The sequence below is a fragment of the Onychomys torridus genome, chromosome 17 (genome assembly GCF_903995425.1).
Source record: "Onychomys torridus chromosome 17, mOncTor1.1, whole genome shotgun sequence".
NCBI lineage: Eukaryota > Metazoa > Chordata > Mammalia > Rodentia > Cricetidae > Onychomys > Onychomys torridus.
The window spans coordinates 11,936,929-11,955,293 of record NC_050459.1 but is presented as its reverse complement, the minus strand read 5'-3'; the positions used below and the strand labels follow the sequence as shown (position 1 = coordinate 11,955,293).

Below are 18,365 nucleotides of genomic sequence, written 5' to 3'. Positions count from 1 at the left end.
CACTGACTGTATAAGCACACCCCAGCTCTGAGAACAGACCCTATTATTTCAGATGAAGACACTATAGCTTGAGGATCTGCAAGATACACCCGGGCTATGATGAGGGCAAGTGTCTGGCGTACAGTCTGAAAGTCAGAGCCTAGGGTAGAGGCAAAGCCCTTTGCCGGCCAATAAGACCTGGGCAAGTACCAAGACCTTTGTGCTGCAGCTGCTCACATGGAACCCATGCGAGGTGACACAATCTCTCTCAGAGGGGCTGTAGGTGAGACACCCCACACATGTGGCAAGTGCACATCTCAGTGCAAGGCACCTTGGCCGGGTACACACGTGCACACTGCTGCATTGCTAGGCAACATCTGTGACTGATGTTCCGATCCAGTGCTGACCCTCCTCCACCCATCAACCTGCCTGGTATTTGCTGGACATCCAAGGGTTTCAACAGTAAGAACAGAGGGGTTTATGGGAGGGCTTCTTCCTGGAAAATGGTGAGAAACCACAGGAAGCAAAGGACACATCTGTGTGAGACTCACTGGGAGAGGGATGCTGTCCACTTCCATGTCACCTCCCCAAGAGGAACACAGGGCTGCTGGAATGGGCACTACCCCATCTCCTGGAGCTCACATGACCTCAGCCTTGCCTTTATTCCTGGAGCCAAAACAGGTCTAGGGTTCTGAGGACTCGGGCTGCTGAAGACTCAGCTGGTCTCATGGAAGAATGGACACAGATGAGCTGTGTTCTGTGAACGCAGATCCAGCCCTGAGACATGCCTTTCCCAGGCCTCATGCCCATGTGGAGCAGATGAGAGCAATCAGTAAGTACTTCCGAACTCTACAGTCCAGAAAGACTGGGACCAAAGAAGCGTGGCCACTGGGCACCTGAAAGTGTCATGAGATAAACCCAGGCTGATGGCATCACTTAGAGCCAGTAAGAAACAGGCCAGCTAGAAACCAGAGTAGGCAGTAGTGCCCAGGGGCTCTAGAGAAAAACAAAGCCACCCTGCATTGGCTCTGTGTGTCTCTGTGCTCACCAGCACTGCCCACTTACCCTGCCATCAGCTCTGCCCACTGACCCAGCCAGTGACCCACCATCAGCACTGTCCACCGATCCAGTCAGTGACCCGCCATCAGCACTGCCCACTGACCCAGCCAGTGACCCACCATCAACACTGCCCAGTGACCCATCCAGTGATCACACCACCACCAGCACTGCCCAGTGACCCAGCCAGTGATCACACCCATCAGCACTGTCCACTGATCCAGCCAGTGACCCTGCCATCAGCATTGCCCACTGACCCTGCCATCAACACTCTGTACTGACCCAGTTGGTACCAGCCAGTGACCCTGCCAGCACAGTCTGCTAACCCAACCATCTGCACTGCCCACTCACATGGCTGGCACTGCCCACTGACCCAGCCGTCAGCATGGCTGCCAGGTGCTTTCCATTTAATCCCTTCTTGTCTTGCAAACTGTGCTCCTGGGTATGCTTTCACTGTCTCGGCCTTGCCTCTCTCCGCCCTCCTCTGCTCCCAGCCTGACTGAGTCCATGGCTATGCAGGAAGGAACTCACCTGGACTTGTTGACATGAAATATTGTGTGAAGTAATTCCTAAGAACAAGGCCTTATTCATAGGCTGAGACACAATTCTGCACATGCTCCAGGTGAAGCAGACATTGAGGAGGCTCCCATTGAGATGGGGTGCAGGTTAGGTCATAGCTAGAGGGGCACAGTTGGTGGGCCTGGTCTGGTGTAAACCTGAGGAGACAGCCTCACTCCACCGGAGAACACAATGACCAATGCACCAGAAGGGCTCCCTGCCAGCCTGGGTCTTTACCGCTGCAGCCTATGCAAAGACCCCCAAGGCTGCCTCAGGCCTCTGCAGCCACTGTGCTCCCAGGACATCGTGGCCCAGCTTCCAGGGATGGCTCTTGAATATATATCCTTCAGGACTCAGCCAGCCATGTTACTGTATGTACCATTCAAACTCCAAACAGTCCAGGTCAGCTCAGAGACCCATCGTATCCACCTGCCTGATCCCTCCGGCCCTCACGAGAACCCACATCCAAGAGGGCGGAGAATGACGGGCTGCAAGCACGGGCCCAGCCATGCACCTGAGTCGTGCTGCTGGCTGGCCTGCATCATCACCTTCGTTGAACTCAGTAATGTACATTCTGCGCACAGTCCCCAGAGGCTCCCAACAGAGGTGGGAGTCAAAGAGGAGGCGGCATCCAGGCGAGATCCTACTGAACTTGAAGATCAACATGCCAGGATGGTGTTTTACCATCAAAGAGTACCTTCCCTTGGAGCCTGGCTGGCAGCCTGGGTGCCCTGAGGCATGCCCAGATTGTGACCACAGATGACACAAACCAATAATGCCTCAGAGACTCACGTCATATAAACAAAACCCCAAACTGTATGTTGCCATCTAAGTGTCTATGCAGTTATAATTTCATGTTGACTGGGTAATGCCTTTGCAAATGTTCTTCAGGAGACCAGACGACATTACGTTCAAAAAACAACAGAGTAGAATATGTCTCTTGCAGAAGGCAGCAGGCGCCAGAGGAGCTCTGACCATCTGAACTGACTGTCTGTGCCCCCACAGGCTGCCTAGGTAGCCTCTGTGGACAAGCCTTTCCATGGCACTCTTTTTTTTTTTTTGGTTTTTCGAGACAGGGTTTCTCTGTGTAGCTTTGCACCTTTCCTGGAACTCACTTGGTAGCCCAGGCTGGCCTCGAACTCACAGAGATCCACCTGCCTCTGCCTCCCGAGTGCTGGGATTAAAGGCGTGCGCCACCACCACCCGGCTCCATGGTACTCTTGTGAGGCCCTTAGAACAGTGTATCAGGCCTTGGTTATCCATGGCCTGTAAAGCCCCAGGCAGGTCTAGTCCAGGAAGGTACAGAACGGAAATGGGAAGTTCATGACCTGACCAGGGAATAAGCGAGGATTCAAAGCAAACTATCCCAAATGAGCAGAGTGAGGACAGGAAGTGGAGCAGGGGAGACAAAGAAAACTCCCCCAAGTTGCTGCTGACCATGGGGATGCCCCGTGATTTCACACATACACAATTCTTCACACTGTTGAAACTATCCAGGGTTGTGGTCTGCTTCTGCACTTACACGTTGGGAAGCCAGCAAGGAAGAGAGGGTGTCCTGGTTGTCACATGCTTGGAGACTTCATATCTAGAGAGGCTCAAGTCCACCGGGCCCAACTAAGACTTCCTTAATGGAAGGAGGGACAGCGAGGACGGGGAACGGACAGAGCTCCCTAGAAGTGAGCCGCCCAGCACTGTGGGAAGGAACATACCAGGCTGAGAAGGCTGGCGGCCAAGGGGGAGGGTGGCTGCTGTGACTCGGGAGTGGACAGCCTGGAGTTCCTGTTCAGGACACGGTGGGCCTTTCAGAACGAAGGGATCCAGGTAAGGAACAGGGGTGAGGTCTGCAGGGGGTCCGGGAGGAGGCCGGCCAAGGGACAGCAGCATCCTGGGAAGTCTGTATGACTGAGGCTAGGACAGGAGGAGTATCACGTTGGAGGAGGCCGAAGCTGGACTTTGTGAGGCCATAAGTGACCCTCCAGATGTAGTCATGTCCACTCTCCTCCATTGTCTGTGTAGACTAAGGCTCAGGTGAAGCCTGAGGAATGCTGCCCGCCTGGTGGCTGTTAGCAGGAGTCTCGGGATCCCCGAATGGATTAAGAGCATCCTGTTCCTGTGCCACCACTCCATCCCTAACCCTAACCCTGTATCCTGAGGAGTGTGTCCTCTCTAGTGGGACTCCCATGGGTCTGCACAGACATCCATAAGCAGGTATCGCTGTAAAGGCGCTTGGGATACCCCTCCTCTGCTCCTTCTGCCCAGGTGGAGGAAACAGGCCGTGTGGACTTCTCCCTCAGGAGAAGGGACCTTCTCCTCTCTCCTCTCTCCACAAACCAGCTGCCAACATTCAGACACTGTCTTGAGGCCGTCAGCAACCTGTTCCTAGCCTGGCCATCAGAGGATCTATGGAATCACAGGTTCCCTTCCCTGCACACTTCTCTTGGGTAGGTCTCTCCGGGTGCCACACTCTCCGCACCCTCTTCTAACTCTCTGAGGCCCAGAGTGATTCCACACACCTGCAGCTTCAGTACCAGCTGTATGCCTAAGACCATACAGTACTGTGGACACTGAGGGAAGCTGCCCACCCCATGCCTTGGGGAGACAGCTCAAATCCTAGACACCTCCTGCTGGCTTCTTCCTCTCTCGATAAACAGAACCCTGGGGGGCACCCCCAATTCTCCTCTTTCTCTTAGACCCCGGTCCAGATCCATGAGCAAAGCAGGCAGTTTTCAACTTCCCATCTTCCCAAAGCTGGCTGACCACTGGCCGGCACTACCCACTCCTGATCAGTGACTATGACCAACTCAGAATGGGCCTTCCTGCCTCCACCGTCTCCCCTGCAGGGTCAATGCAGTCCTGTGAAAATATGAACAGACCCGCTTAATGCCCGTCCTGGCTTCCGGTTGCTCTTACCTACACAGTTACTACTTCAACCTCCACATCTGTCACTCTGTCTCCAAGGAAACAGCGTCATCCAGACACAACACTGGTGCACATATGAATTCACAGAGGCCTGCACAGGGTCAGGCCAGGACTGAGAGGGCTAAGTAAACCCAGGGTTCCACACCTAACCAAACAGCTATTTGCAACTGATACCTACTGGCAAAGAGAAAAATCAGTTTTTCCCAGTACAATGTCACTGGGTGTATCAACCACACGCCAGGGTTGGCTCGGTGCCCAGGAGTAGCTGGCCAATACAAAACAAACTCTATGGTTGGTTGGTTTGTTTTAGCTTTCTGTTTCATTTTGTTTTGGCTTTTTTTTTTGGGGGGGGGGGGTCTTACAGGTCTTTTATTTGTTTTGATTTTCTTTTCCCTTTTTTTTTTTAAGAGAGAGAGAAAACATGAAGTTGGGTGGGTAGGGTGGTGGGGAGGATCTGAGAGGGGTTGGGAAGGGGAAAACATGATCAGAATATACTGTATGGAAAAAAATTAATTAAAAGAAGAGGCACTCACCAAGGACAATGAAGGTGAGCCATCTGCAAAATGGACTTGGTACAGAACTGAAAATCTCCCAAGGTGACAGGTAAATTCAGGCGGCTCCCTCCTCTTCCCTGTGGTCTGATCGCGAGTCCCACCCTCTGCTGACCTCCTGTCTAGATACAATGGAGGATGGAAGAGACTCTTTCTCAGAAACAGCCCTCCTACCTCCACCGAGAATCACTGAGGAGACCGCACATCCTGGAAAACACAAATCTCCCTTCCTCCCTTCAAGGACCTACGATTATTCCCCCAATTGCTTGTGTTGCTTGGCAAAACACGGCACCTTGCATTCCTTCCTGTGAAGTCATCCAAAGCCTGCATGTCTAGACTCTATCCTAAAAAGCAGAGGGCCTGCCCCAGGCTTTGCTGCATTCAGCTCCCTCACTCGGCTCCCTCGCTCTGCTCTGGGCTGTCAATGGAGAACTGTGTCCCTCTGACATTTTCAGAAGCAAATGGGAGAGTTTAGTCTTTGGCTCTGACTGAAAAGTGGCCGGCGCTACACAGCACAGGATCACACCTTCAGAGACGGCTTCTCCCACAATGCTCCACAGAGCAGCTCCCACTCCGCTTCTCTGGTGCAGCTGGTGTGCCCTCCTGAGCTCTACCCCTCTGTTTCTCTGATGGAGCTGGCGGTGCCCATCTGAGCTCTACCCCTCTGTTTCTCTGATGAAAAAAGTGCTCACCTGAGCTCTGCCCCTCTGTTTCTCTGATGCAGCTGGCAGTGCCCACCTGAGCCCTGTGACTCAGCTCACCATGGGCTGCTTCCACCCACCCACCCCCACTCCACTGAGTCAAGAGCTTCAGAGCAAAGCATCAATATTCTTGTCTCTTCTGAAGCCAGAAGGCAGGCCAGTGCCAAGAAGCAAACTGGACAAGCCCACACAGAAAGTCTCTCTGCAGGGCCTCAACAACACCCCACCCATGCAACCCCCCTGACCCAGCCAGACTTGGGCCCACACACTGTGATGACACACTCCACGGGTTCTCATTCACAAACCCAGGCCTTCACACTTGGAGTCGCTGGACTATGAAATCCCCTGAACATGTCCACACTTGGTCCTCACCATCGGGTCACCATGTCATCACCATCAGGACCCAAGTGGAAACACCACTGTAGGACACAAGGCCTGACCTTATGGGTCAGCCCACTGCCTCACCATGCTGGTACCAGACAGTTTATCCTCTCCAAAGACTGGGCCTCCAATCCTGAGCTTACAACTAATAAGATGGGCACCAAAGAGTATTTCATTATTCTTAAATTATTTAAAGAAAGCCAGAAACCAAACTGAAATCATGACTCTGTTTTCCTTTAAAAAAATAAAATAAAATAATGAAACAGTAAGTAAACAAAGGACCTGGCCAGCTGGCACAGCCTTAGCACTGAAAACTACCAACCAATAAAAAAAAAAACCAAATACAGCCGAGCAGTGGCAGCGCACGCCTTTAATCCCAGCACTCGGGAGGCAGAGCCAGGCGGAGCTCTGTGAGTTTGAGATCAGCCAGGGCTACAGTGTGAGTTCCAGGACAGGCACCAAAACTACACAGAGAAACCCTGTCTCAAAAAACAAAAATAAAACAAACAAAAAGAAAGAAAGAAAGAAAGAAAGAAAGAGAAAAAAAGAAAAAGAAAAGAGTTTCACACTGTAGCCCAGCCTGACCTAGAATTCACTAACAGTTCTGGATGGCCGCAAATTTGAAGTGGCCCTCCTGTCTCTACCTCATGGATGCTTGCATCAACATGTGAGCCACTACCCCTGACCTCTTATACAGTCTCACTTATCCACACCAATGAGACATGACACCAGCTCAGACATCATCTGCGCATGACTCTAGAGGTTTCTCTTCAGTGCTGTATCTCGAGGAATGTCCACAATGCTTTCTTTAAAAAGAAATGACATCAGGATTGAGCTGTGGCTCCGTGGTAGGACATGTGCAAGGCCCTGGGTTCAATCCCCAGCACAGCAAAAAGTGTCACGGGGGTCAGGGGAAGGTCAAAAACACCCACCAGCCACACCCACAATGAAAAACAGACCTCAGTGTCTAAAGCAGTCCACACCTTCAGGATAGCGGCCCAGTGATGAGAGCCTGTTCTCTGCAGCGAGGAACAGATAATAACAAGTCTGTTCTCTGCATGGAGAGCCGGTTCTCTGCAGCAAGGCACAGATAGTGATGAGAGCCTGTTCTCTGCATCGAGGCACAGATAGTGAGTGATGAGAGCCAGTTCTCTGCATCGAGGCACAGATAGTGATGAGAGACGGTTCTCTGCATCGAGGCAGATAGTGAGTGATGAGAGTCTGTTCTCTGCAGCGAGGCACAGATGTAATGAGAGTCCGTTCTCTGCAGTGAGGCAGGGACAGACAGGTCCAGGCCTTGGGCTGCTCCTGCTCCTGTTGTCCCAGCTCAGACCCACTTGCTGCCCTTCCTGGGAACTACAGCCTGGCTTGGGCCAATCAGCACCGTACTCCTCTGCAGGACACGGACTCAGCCAGGCCACAGCTGTGTGGCAGAGCCACACTCTACCCACTGGGCACACTTGTCCATGGCTCCCCTACAAGATCCTCCATGTGACTGTCACAGTTGTTCGTCAGATTGCAAAGTCTTGGTATGCAGCCAGAGCTGGTCGACTCAAACTCGACATCCTCCTGCCTCTGCCGCCCCGGTCCTGTGACTGTATGTGCCTGGTTTTGCACAGCTTTTCATGTTCTATTTTACAGCCGAGTCACTTCCCATATCAGACAATGACATAGGGAAGGCGAAAACATTAAACCTAATAACTCTCAGAAAACATTTTACCTCTTCCCCCATTGCCTTGTAAAAATGTAACAACCCACAGACACCACCTTCTACGAGTAGGTGTACACTAACGTGACAAGGAAAAGCAAGTACTGGTACAGGTGGAGAGAGGGCGGCCACAGCACTGTGAAAAACTACTGCTCTGTTTCATAATCAAGATTTCAAAATTCACAGAAAGAGGCAAAAGTCAGCGTCCAGGCCCCGCCCCCATGGAAGGCCAGGTCAATGGGGTCAGCCAGAAGACCCTAAAGGGGAGCACTCAAGTAGGGGCTGATGGCAGGACCTTCTTAAGGTACACTGTACCTCACATGTTCCTACAGATGTTGCCCCCTTTCCAGAAGCTGCAGCCCAGGTCCCATGCACAGCCAAGGCCAATACCTTGCTACCTGTCCACAGATATACTCACGGACCACCTGACACCAATTCTCAATTCATTTCAGACCCTTCCAAGCTGTTGGTCCTAGAACACCCACCCCAGTGTACTGTCCCCAAATCACATCTCCAGAGAGCAGAGCTAATAAATCTTGTAGCTCTGCCCCAACAATAAGTAACGGTGCATCCCACTGTGTCTAACCCAGCCTTGCCTATTCACCTCTCCACCCAAGCAAACTGTACTCAGGAATGAATGGCAATATGCTCTGCTTAGCTCCAGGCACAACCTTCTATTGTGTGCTTACTATTTTGAGTCGCGCAATTAGAGAAGGATGTATTATACAACAGGGGATTCTTTCAATTATGAAAATGGTTTATGCTATTATCTACAGATGACAACAGCTACACTTGCTGCATCTTCACTTGTCTCTGGTGAACACAGAACACTTCCTGGTATTGAGCGGTTTTTACACACATTGCCTCCCAGAGACTTCACACCGGGAGCAGTACCAAGCCAGGAGTGGACAGCCGCAGGGCTAACAGTGACTCCATCAGGTAACCTAGGGCCCAGGCACACAGCCCTCCCTCCCCACCCAGAACTTCTCCCTTTAGAATCACTAGCGCTTGCTTCTAGCCTCACCAGAAGCAGCAGCACATCCAAACACCAAGGCATATTTTGATAAATACCTCTGATAAATCTAGAAGAACCAAAGAGGGCCTCGGAGTAGCTCAGTAGTAGATCTTGTGCGAACATGATGACATGGTTCTAATCCAAACACTTCAAAAACAGACAGTCATTTCCAATAACCAGCTTTACTTCATCCCTCAGTAGCTAAAACTCCTTTGTCAATAACTGGGCTGTATGGTGAAGCTAAGAAATGATAGGCACCACCAAACACAGCAACTCTTCCCTCTGAGAAGCCATGAACTACTTACTCTCTAACTCTGGACATTGACTTCGAACAAGTATCAATTCATGTTTGATACTGAAGCCAACAAAATGAGAGAAAGCCGTTGGAGCTGGAAAGGAGGGGTACACATCTAAAGCTACTAAGTATAAACCTCGGTAATCTTTTCCGATAAAAGTTATTTTTTGGTAAAACGGGGATTCGAGATATGTACTTTATTAGTTACTTTGTTATTGCTGTGATAAACCATCGTATCCAAGGCGACTTATAGAAAGAAAGGTTCATGTGGTTCCTGAGGGATGAAAATCCATCATCATCACTGAGGGGAGCAAGGCCGCAGGTGTGGCGGCTAGAGGAGAAAGCTGAGAGAGCGCACACCTGGAGCTACGCGCACACAAGCATAGAGCAAAAGAGAATGCATCCGGAATGGTGCATGGCTTTGAAACCTCAAAGGACATACTTCCTCCTTCAAGGCCGTAAACCCACCCAACAGTACCACCGACTAGGAGCTGAGAAACCAAGGGTCTGCGCTTGTGGGAGGCATTCTCATTCACAACTTTACCTATGCATTTATTTACATCCTTGGCACTTAACTGGGTGGGGATCCAAGCCAGCCTGCTGCCTGCCAGGCAAGTGTTCTGCCTCTGAGCCACACCCCAGCCCTGTCTCCTTGTTTATATGGAAGGTCTCGCTGTTGTAGCCCAGGCTGGCCTCAGACTCAACTTAAGACTCTGACTAGTTAAGCGAGGCTGTGCAAATGGCCAAGCAGTAGAGCATTTGCCTGACAAGGTGCTCGGGGCCGTAGTTACCAGCACCTGTCCTGCATGTGCAAGAAACTACATTCAATCAAGAATTCAATTCAATCAATCCAAAAAAAAATGTCACCCAGGAGTAAAAATGCTGTCCCTTGCCCAGATTCTAAACATAGCAACACAGTTTACAATGTGGCCCAGCCAAAGAAAAGAATGAAGGGTTGCAGCCATCTGAGTTCACAAGAACTCCAGCAAAAGCTGTAACTGAGACGCACCCTGCATTGGAGTCCACACCAAACCCTGTCTACTGCCCTCTGGGAACTGACATACTCATTAAAGCCCAAACATCCTTCTTCTGCATTCAAAACACAGAGTGTCCCGGGCCTAGACACATGCTTTTATTGACTGCACATCAGACCAAGATCTTGATTGTTGAGCAATGGTGGGTGGCAAATAAATAAAATAAACAAACAAACCAAAAACAGCAGTCACCTTCACCCTAAAGGGGATGTCAGGATCCTAAGCATCTGCATTCGAATGCCCCAATCTGACATTTCCCAGGCAATCCCAGCGCCCTGTGAATTCACCCCAAATCTCCAGCCCAGAGACTGCAAGTCACTACTTCACATGCCCTAGGGCTTTCTCCTGAGGCTATGGGCATCCCTGATGCTAGGGGCTAGTGACTGTAGTCTGTGCCTAGAGAAGGCATTCCCTGAAGTTAGGCGGCTGCTCACTACTCTGGGTCTAGGGACACCCATTGACGTTGGGGGGCTTCTCACGGCCTTGTGTCTAGGGATAGCCACTGACATAGAGGGCTGCAGGATGCCTTACCCATGCCTGGGGACACCTCAATGTTGAGAGACCGCCTGCTTCTGTCTGTGCCTAGGAGCCACCTGCACATTTTGGGGGTGCTTCTTGCTGCCCTGAATCCAGAGACACTGATAAGTCTGGTGGGGGTGTAGGGGCTGATGGGCCCAGAGAGAGGAATACCAACCGAGTTTGGGGGCAACTAAAACTGAAGTTGGGAGTTTCTTGCTGTCCTGTTCCAGGGACAGCGGCTGAACTGGTGTGGGGGGGTTGGCTATTCGCTGCCATCTGTGTCACTGTGCGCGCTGGTCCCGCAAACCCTGGGTGGGGTTTAGCTACTTTGGGGAGCTGGGCAAAAGTGCAACTTTTAAAGCAAAGAAGCAGCCCGCGCAAGCGGCCTGGGGAGACAGGAGGGGTCGCCGTGCTCACTCACCGAGGGGCCGGGCGCCATCCGCCGTCCGCGTCCGCTAGTTGTCCGGCGCCCCCCGCGCGCCCCGCCCGCGATGCGCTCCCACCCCGCCCTCCGGGGGAAGCCCCTCCCACCTCGCCGTGATTGGTCAGAGCGGGACGTGCCTGGTGCCTACTGGCCAGCATCCCTGCTCGTTCCTGGGACGCGCCCGGCCCTCGCGCCCGCGCATTCCTGCGAGGCCACGTGGCCACCCGACCCCCCCCCCCTCCGCCCCGCCCCGCCCCTCCCGCCCCGCCCCCAGCCCAATGCCCGTCGCCGCTGGGCGCGTGGGAGAGATGCTGCCTGCCAGGCGCTCCCGGGGAGAGGAGGCATTAGAAGGGCACCGGCTCGCAGTGCCTCAGAGTGGGCGCTTTTCCCCTCAGACGCTTGATCACTTAGGGTTGTGGCGCGGGGCCAGAGTGCGCCTCCCGAGCATCCGCCCTCTATGAAACTCAGGGAGCTGCGCTGGCGCGGGCGGGAAACACAAGACACGCACCCCACCCATCGTGACCCCAAGCATCTGCTGCTCCCTGCAAATCCCCGATCTAGGTTCCTATGGGCAGGGGGCGCTGAGCTACACTTCACCCCATCTTTGACCCTTTTCTCTGCCTGCCCAACTCTCCCTTCTTGGGTCCCATGGGCAGGGGGCACAGAGCGGATACCACACCCATCGTGACTCTAGCATCCTCTGCCTCTTCCTGTCTACCTCTCCCATCTTGGGTACCATGAGCAGGGGGTGCAGAGCAGATATTACACGCATCATGACCCCAGCATCCAGTGCTCCTTGCAGTCCTCCCCTCCTGTGGGCAGGGGACACCAGGGGGACAATCCATCCGACGTGGAGTATCCACCCTCCCTGAGCCGCCCTGCCTGCCTAGGCCGTCCGGGTTGGTCGGCGTCAGCTGCTCCTAGTCCTGCCAAGTACGGGAGCTAGAAATCCAGAATCAACAGTGACCTCAGCTCACCACCTCTCGTTTTACAGCTTGCCTGTCGCCTGGAGGTTCTTGTTTTCCGGACTTGAGTCCGTGCACAACTAACTTCCCAAAGCAGCAAGCGAAGCTGGAGAGAGCCTAGCTAGCCTCTGCCAGGTGCCTGATCCTGGAAGGGTGGCGCTGTGGAGACCCGGAGCATCACACTGTGGGCCATGGTGATAGGAAAAGGCCCGCCAGTGTCTTCAAAGAAAAGTGCTGGGGTATTCTGGAAGGGCCCTTGTGGGCAGTTAGTTGAACTTGCTCCGCATAAACCTTTATGGGAGCTGTGGACAGGCCCGACTTCTTAGAGACTCTAAGCCCACTCAACTAACTACAGAATGAGTTCAAAGAGATACTTGTTCCGCATTAAGTGTCCACAAAGCCAATGGACTCTATAGTTAGGGGCTTCTCTGTAAAATCAAACGGACTACTCTTGAGTGGAGAAGTCTAGGTACAGCGACACGTCACAGGTGTTAGCAGCACTCGATAACGTTTCAGAAATGGACCGTGTTGTTTCCAAATGCTCTCCCAGACCTGTCTGAACACAGGGAAGACACTCCTGTTGTCTCCATGGAAGACCTTTGGGTAAGCTACTCAAAGAATGCTCAGACTAGAAACGTGAAGGACATTTTCTAAACAACTTTTTGAGAGGAAACAGGTCTGCACTGTGGCGTTTTCTGCGGGAGTAAAGGGCACACAGCATTGCCCAAGGCTGTGAACAAGCCCCCAGACTGGGGCTGGCAATGACACTGAGAAGGATCACACCAGGCAAGGGCTTGGAGTAAAGCTGGTCAGAAAGGAGTTGGGCTGGCTCAAGTCCCATCCAGTCTGTTGTAGTTTCACGCACCGCCATGTCTGTAAGCCCACAGGTGGGAATGCGGGGCTTCCCCTTTTAGTCCTCTTTGACCCATGGCATACCAAGAAAAGTTAGGCTTGATTATCACACGTTTAGAGACTTTCTTTTTACTGTTGTGTAAATACATCTATAAACACATAACTATTTCATTATACAAGTAAGGCTTCATTCTACTGTGCCCTAGCAGTATATGATTTTTAAGCCTTGTGAAGACGTTTCATGGCTAGCATTGTGTTTGAGCAGATGTTCTGTGAGCACTGAACTGCATCTGTTATGTAGTCAAACTCACGCCCTTCATTTGCTGATGTAATGTTTTGATTGTGCAATTAGGTCATGTTCATTACCAATTGTTTTTATCTGTCTGTCTGTCAGATACTGAGAATGGCGTGTTACTGACTTCAACTGCCCCTACCCATTCACCATTGCCCTAAGCATCTAACAATGTTACCAAGTAAACCAAATAGTATATGGAGGGGTGTGCTGTATACAGAAAATATGTGTGTTAAAACCTTAATTTTAGAATCAAATTTGAAATGGACCACAGACTGCAGTGTAATGACTGTAAAGTTTCTAGAAGAAAAGGGGGTAAAATATCTTACTGACCTCCAGACAGGACACTGGAAAAGCACTAAAGGGCCTTGATCGGGGGCATGGTTAGGATGGAAAGATAAGCCACAGCTCCAAGCAGATATTGGTAGCACACTGTTAGGGTTTCCATGTGAAATGCACCTCCACAGGTTGATATGTTTTAGCACTTGGCACTGTTTGTGGAGATTGTGAATCTTTAGGGTGTGGGGTCTAGCTGGAGAAAGAAGGTTACTGGGAAGGTGGGGCTTGGAGCATATATCCCAATCCCCTTTCCTGCCCACTCCATTTCTTGATTGGTACCATACAATAAGCAGCTCCCACATGCTCCCACACGTCACCATGCTTCCCTGCCATGACACATTGTGCCTCTTCAAACCAGGAGCCAAAACAAACCCTCTTCCATTAAGAGGCCATCTTGTTAGGCTAATATTTGGTAACGGTGATAAGAAACTGAAATATACACTGTATTTTATCCCTCCCCTGAAATCGCTGCCTTTGTCCATTTCACATTGCTATAACAGTGTCTGAGAACGGGTAATTCATAATAACAAGGAACTGATTACTTACAGTTTTTACATTACTTACAAGCCAAGGGCTCCCATGTCTAGTTTGTTTTCTATTTCTGTACTAAAGGACACGACTAAAAGCAACCTGGAGAAGAAAGGGTTTATTTCAGCTTACAACTCCCAGGTCACAACCCATCACTGAGGGGAGATAGGGCAGGAATCTGGAGGCAGTACCTGAAGCAGAGACCATGGAGGGATACTGTTTCTTGGCTTGATCTCTTTCTTTCTTTCTTTCTTTCTTTCTTTCTTTCTTTCTTTCTTTCTTCCTTTCTTCCTTCCTTCCTTCCTTCCTTCCTTCCTTCCTTCCTTCCTTGTTATTTGTTTGTTTGTTTTTTTGGTTTTGTTTTGTTTTGTTTTGTTTTTTGAGACAGGGTTTCTCTATGTAGGTTTGTTGACTGTCCTGGATCTCATGATCTCATGCTGTAGCCCAGGCTGGCCTCAAACTCACAGAAATCCACCTGCCTCTGCCTCCTAAGTGCTGGGATTAAAGGCGTGCACCACCACCACCAGCTTCACCCTGCTTTCTTAAACCATGTAGGACCACCTGCCTTAGAGGTGGTACCACCTGCTGTGGTTTGTTTTTAACTCTTTCTGTGAGGTGCCCTGCCACTCAGCTCCCAAATAAATCACACACACACACACACACACACAAAGGCTTTTTTTTTTTTTTTTTTTTTTTTTTTTTGGTTTTTCAAGACAGGGTTTCTCTGTGTAGATTTGCACCTTTCCTGGAACTCACTCTGTAGCCCAGGCTGGCCTTGAACTCACAGAGATCCAACAAAGGCTTATTCTTAATTATGTTGCCTGCCTTAGCTTGGCTTGTTTCTTGCCAGCTTTTCTTAACTTATATTATCCTGTCTACCTTTTGCCTCTGGGCTTTTACCTTTCTCTTACTTCTGTAAATCTTACTGTTACTCTGTGGCTTGCTGTGTAACTGGGCGGCTGATCCCTGGAGTCCTCCTCCTTCTATGGCTACTTCTTCTTTTTCCCAGATTTTTCCTTCTATATACTCTCTCTGCCCGCTAGCCCTGCCTATCCTTTCTCCTACCTCGCTACTGGCTGTTCAGCATTTTATTAGACCATCAGGTGTTTTAGAGGTGTTCACAGAGTTAAACAAATAAACAAAAGTAACACACCTTAAAATAATATTCTCCAACAGCCCACAGTAGTCTGGGTCCTCGACTGGGCAGGATGGGGTCACGGTGTCGCTGAAGCTCAGGTAAGTGTAGGACAAGACTGTTTGCAAGACAACCTGGGTGGCCCCTGCTACTGCCACTAGCCAGTGCGTGAACTCGGGTTATTATTTACTCTCCCAGCATCTTCCCTTATGGAAAAGAGGGAATGAGGGCCACCTGCTTGAGGGTCTTAAAGGCCAAGTGCTTTACATTGTTCCCTTGAGATATTCCGAAGCAACCTCGGGTGCTGTAGGGGAGTAGTCTGCATCTACATGTGGGCTCTAACCCCACGATCTCTGTTATGAGTGGTGTGTTCTGTACAGTGGGTCCTAGGCTTCTCCACTAAAGAGATGAAAGGAGAGCCATACCTGCCACTGGTCTCTGTGTACCCTTGACTGGGCGCCAGTCCCCCAACCAGACAGCTGCCACATCACTGTCGTAGGGACGTTGGTATGGCTTAGGCCCATTATCGTGTCACTTTACATGAAGGAGATAATGCTAGAGAATCATTCTGAAGCCTCCACATGGGAAGAGAGGGTTTGCCTGCGGATGGGGGCTTTGACTTCACTCCAGACCCATGTTCCAGCCTGTTGTGGATATCACTCTGTGTAAATAAAATGCTGATTGGCCAGTAGCCAGGCAGGAAGTATAGGTGGGAGAAGCAGAGAAGAGAATTCTGGGAACAGGAAGGGGAGGCAGAGAGATTGCAAGCCACCACCATGAGAAGCGAGATGTAAGGTACTGGTAAACCATGAGCCACATCGCAAAGTATAGATTAATAGAAATGGGCTAAATATAAGAGTAAGAGCTAGACAACGGTAGGCCTTAATGGCCAAGCAGTTTAAATAATATAAATGTCTGTGTATTTATTTTGTAAGTGGGCTGTCTAACAGGGCTTGGTGGGGGCTGGAGAGAAGGTCTCCAACTACACCAGCCTCCTTTAAGTAACCCGCACAGGCAGGCCCACCACCTGCCCCACAGAAGCGGGGTCCTGGCCATGACGCTCTCCATGCTGCACTTTTGCTGGCTAGGGTCCCTTGTGCCTTGGCTGACAGATGTGCTCCCAGAATACCGACCCTGATTGTGTCTCACAGTGAAGTGAGCACATGTCTGTGGTTATCAGGTAGGTGTCGGGAGGACAAGGCAGGCTTTGGAATCAGATGCCTGAAAGCCACTGTCTTCACTGGCCTTTACTATCTCTTGCACAGAGCAGTGTTACTACACCCTGGTGTAGACTAGAATGCAGACAAGGTGTGGCTGGCTGGGCCTCTGCCTATAGCAAACAGCACAGGGACATGTTAGGTTCACGGCCACGTGGTGAAGGCATTGGGGAGCAGTCAGCCTATGAACCTCTTGCCTACGAATCCTGGTAAAGACTGAAGTAGACACATCTCCGTCCAGAACAGCCCCTAGACAGTGTCCCAGTTTGTATGGGGTGCCCCAGCCTCAGACACACAAAGGGTGTGCTTATTCAGCGTCATTCTAAATTACCCTTGGAGGCCCCCATATGAATCTGTGGAACATGGAACCAACAGGGCACTTCTGTACAGAGCCTCCGGCGGCTCCTCAGGCCTTGCAGTCTAGGCCTCTGCATGCTTGCTCAGAGTTCAGAGGGTGGGGCATGCTGGAAGGATGCTAAAGAAATCCTGTTCTCACTATTGTGTATCCAGACCTTGCCTCCGCCCTGAGGCCCAACCTGGCCTCCTATCCTCCACAGGTGACCTAACAAAACTTTCCTGTAGATATACAGTTCAGTGACTGAAAGCCCGTGCCAGGTCGCAGGCACTCAGCCTGGGTCCTTCCTGCTCCATCTCAGCTCCTGTCCACATACGTATGGAGCCACGATGGGTCATCTGGGCAGGACCTCAGGTCGAGATGATGGCCCACTACCTCCCACTACCTGAGAGCAGTAAAAGATAGCGCCATGCTGCACACCACACAGCCCATTCTGAGTGTCTACCGAGCTATCAGCACTTGCCCTTATGGAGATCCCAAACACAAACAACTCCAATGACAGAATCATTGCCAAGCATCGGTGGCTGTCAAGCCTCTGAACAGGCAGGAGCTATCCTAAGGAGGGTCAAGTTTTGAGTGGGCAGGTGATCCTAAGGACAGCACGGGGATGGGATTACCCAGGAGAAAAGTGGGTTTGGGTGAGAAGCAGTGCTCGCTCTCCTGCACAAGTTACACCCACAGCCCTCTAAACTCACCGGGATGCACACTGAAGTCCATCTTCTCTCACATCTCCGCAAAGCCATGAGGATGGTGAGCTGAACCACCTGGAGGGATGCCATCTTTGTCTGAAAAACCTTTGGTGAGCCACCCTCAGCTAAGACTGAGGCAGTACTGCCCTGAATCCCATGACTGTTTCCATCCATAGGAAATGAAGCTGGTGTGCTAGGGCTAAAATGTAATTATGTTCTGGGGGCCAGAGAGCAATGGGCACGTCTCCCAGCAGGTGACACCGGGCAATCCAATAGCCATGTTCGTGACACAGGTATCTGCTAGCTTCCCAGGCCAAGGCCTGAATCCCTGGACCGTAGGACCAGATGTCCCTGGCTGCCACCTGCCAGACACCCTTGCTGACCACCACAATACCTCCAAGCCCTCTCCCACCATCTAGCACATGGAAGCTACCTCTGACTCAGCTACTCTTCACCTTCCCCTCAGAACAGGCTGGGGACACTTCAGTGGAGACAACAGGGGGTGGGTGTTAACAAGGAAAGCAGGCTTTGAACAACAGGAAGTCGACACTACTGGCTCTTTACTACCGGCTCTTTCAGACTGGCAAGATTGAGTACACGCCAGTGTATCCTCCTAAGGGGTCATGCCTTTCAGGGATGAAGCCACACAGCTTAAATGGCCAGTCCTGCCTTCCACAGAGCTCTGAGCTTTATACAATCCTCCTCTCTATACCTGGGGTCTCTGGGTGTGTCACCAGCCTGAGCTCTGATCTGCTAACTGATGCTTGTTGGTAAGGCGAAGCATTAGTTCTTCTCCGAGTTCCAGGCAGAGGCGGCAGCTTGGCAGGTCAAGTCCCTGGGTTTTCTAGCCCTA

General features: G+C 51.2%; 1 protein-coding gene across 4 annotated transcripts in view; it reads right to left on the bottom strand.

The window, feature by feature from the left end:
- Positions 1-18,365, bottom strand: part of Arhgef10 (Rho guanine nucleotide exchange factor 10) — a 97,784-nt gene extending 79,419 nt beyond the window's left edge. Inside the window, exon 1 of one of the 4 annotated variants that reach the window (XM_036209522.1) lies at positions 17,519-18,365. In XM_036209522.1, the coding sequence (XP_036065415.1) occupies positions 17,519-17,686 (168 nt within the window). In that variant the 5' untranslated portion in view covers positions 17,687-18,365. Of the gene's footprint in view, positions 1-5,045; positions 5,093-11,137; positions 11,194-17,518 lie in introns of those variants that run through there. The other 3 variants (XM_036209523.1, XM_036209524.1, XM_036209525.1) reach the window with 3 other exon arrangements.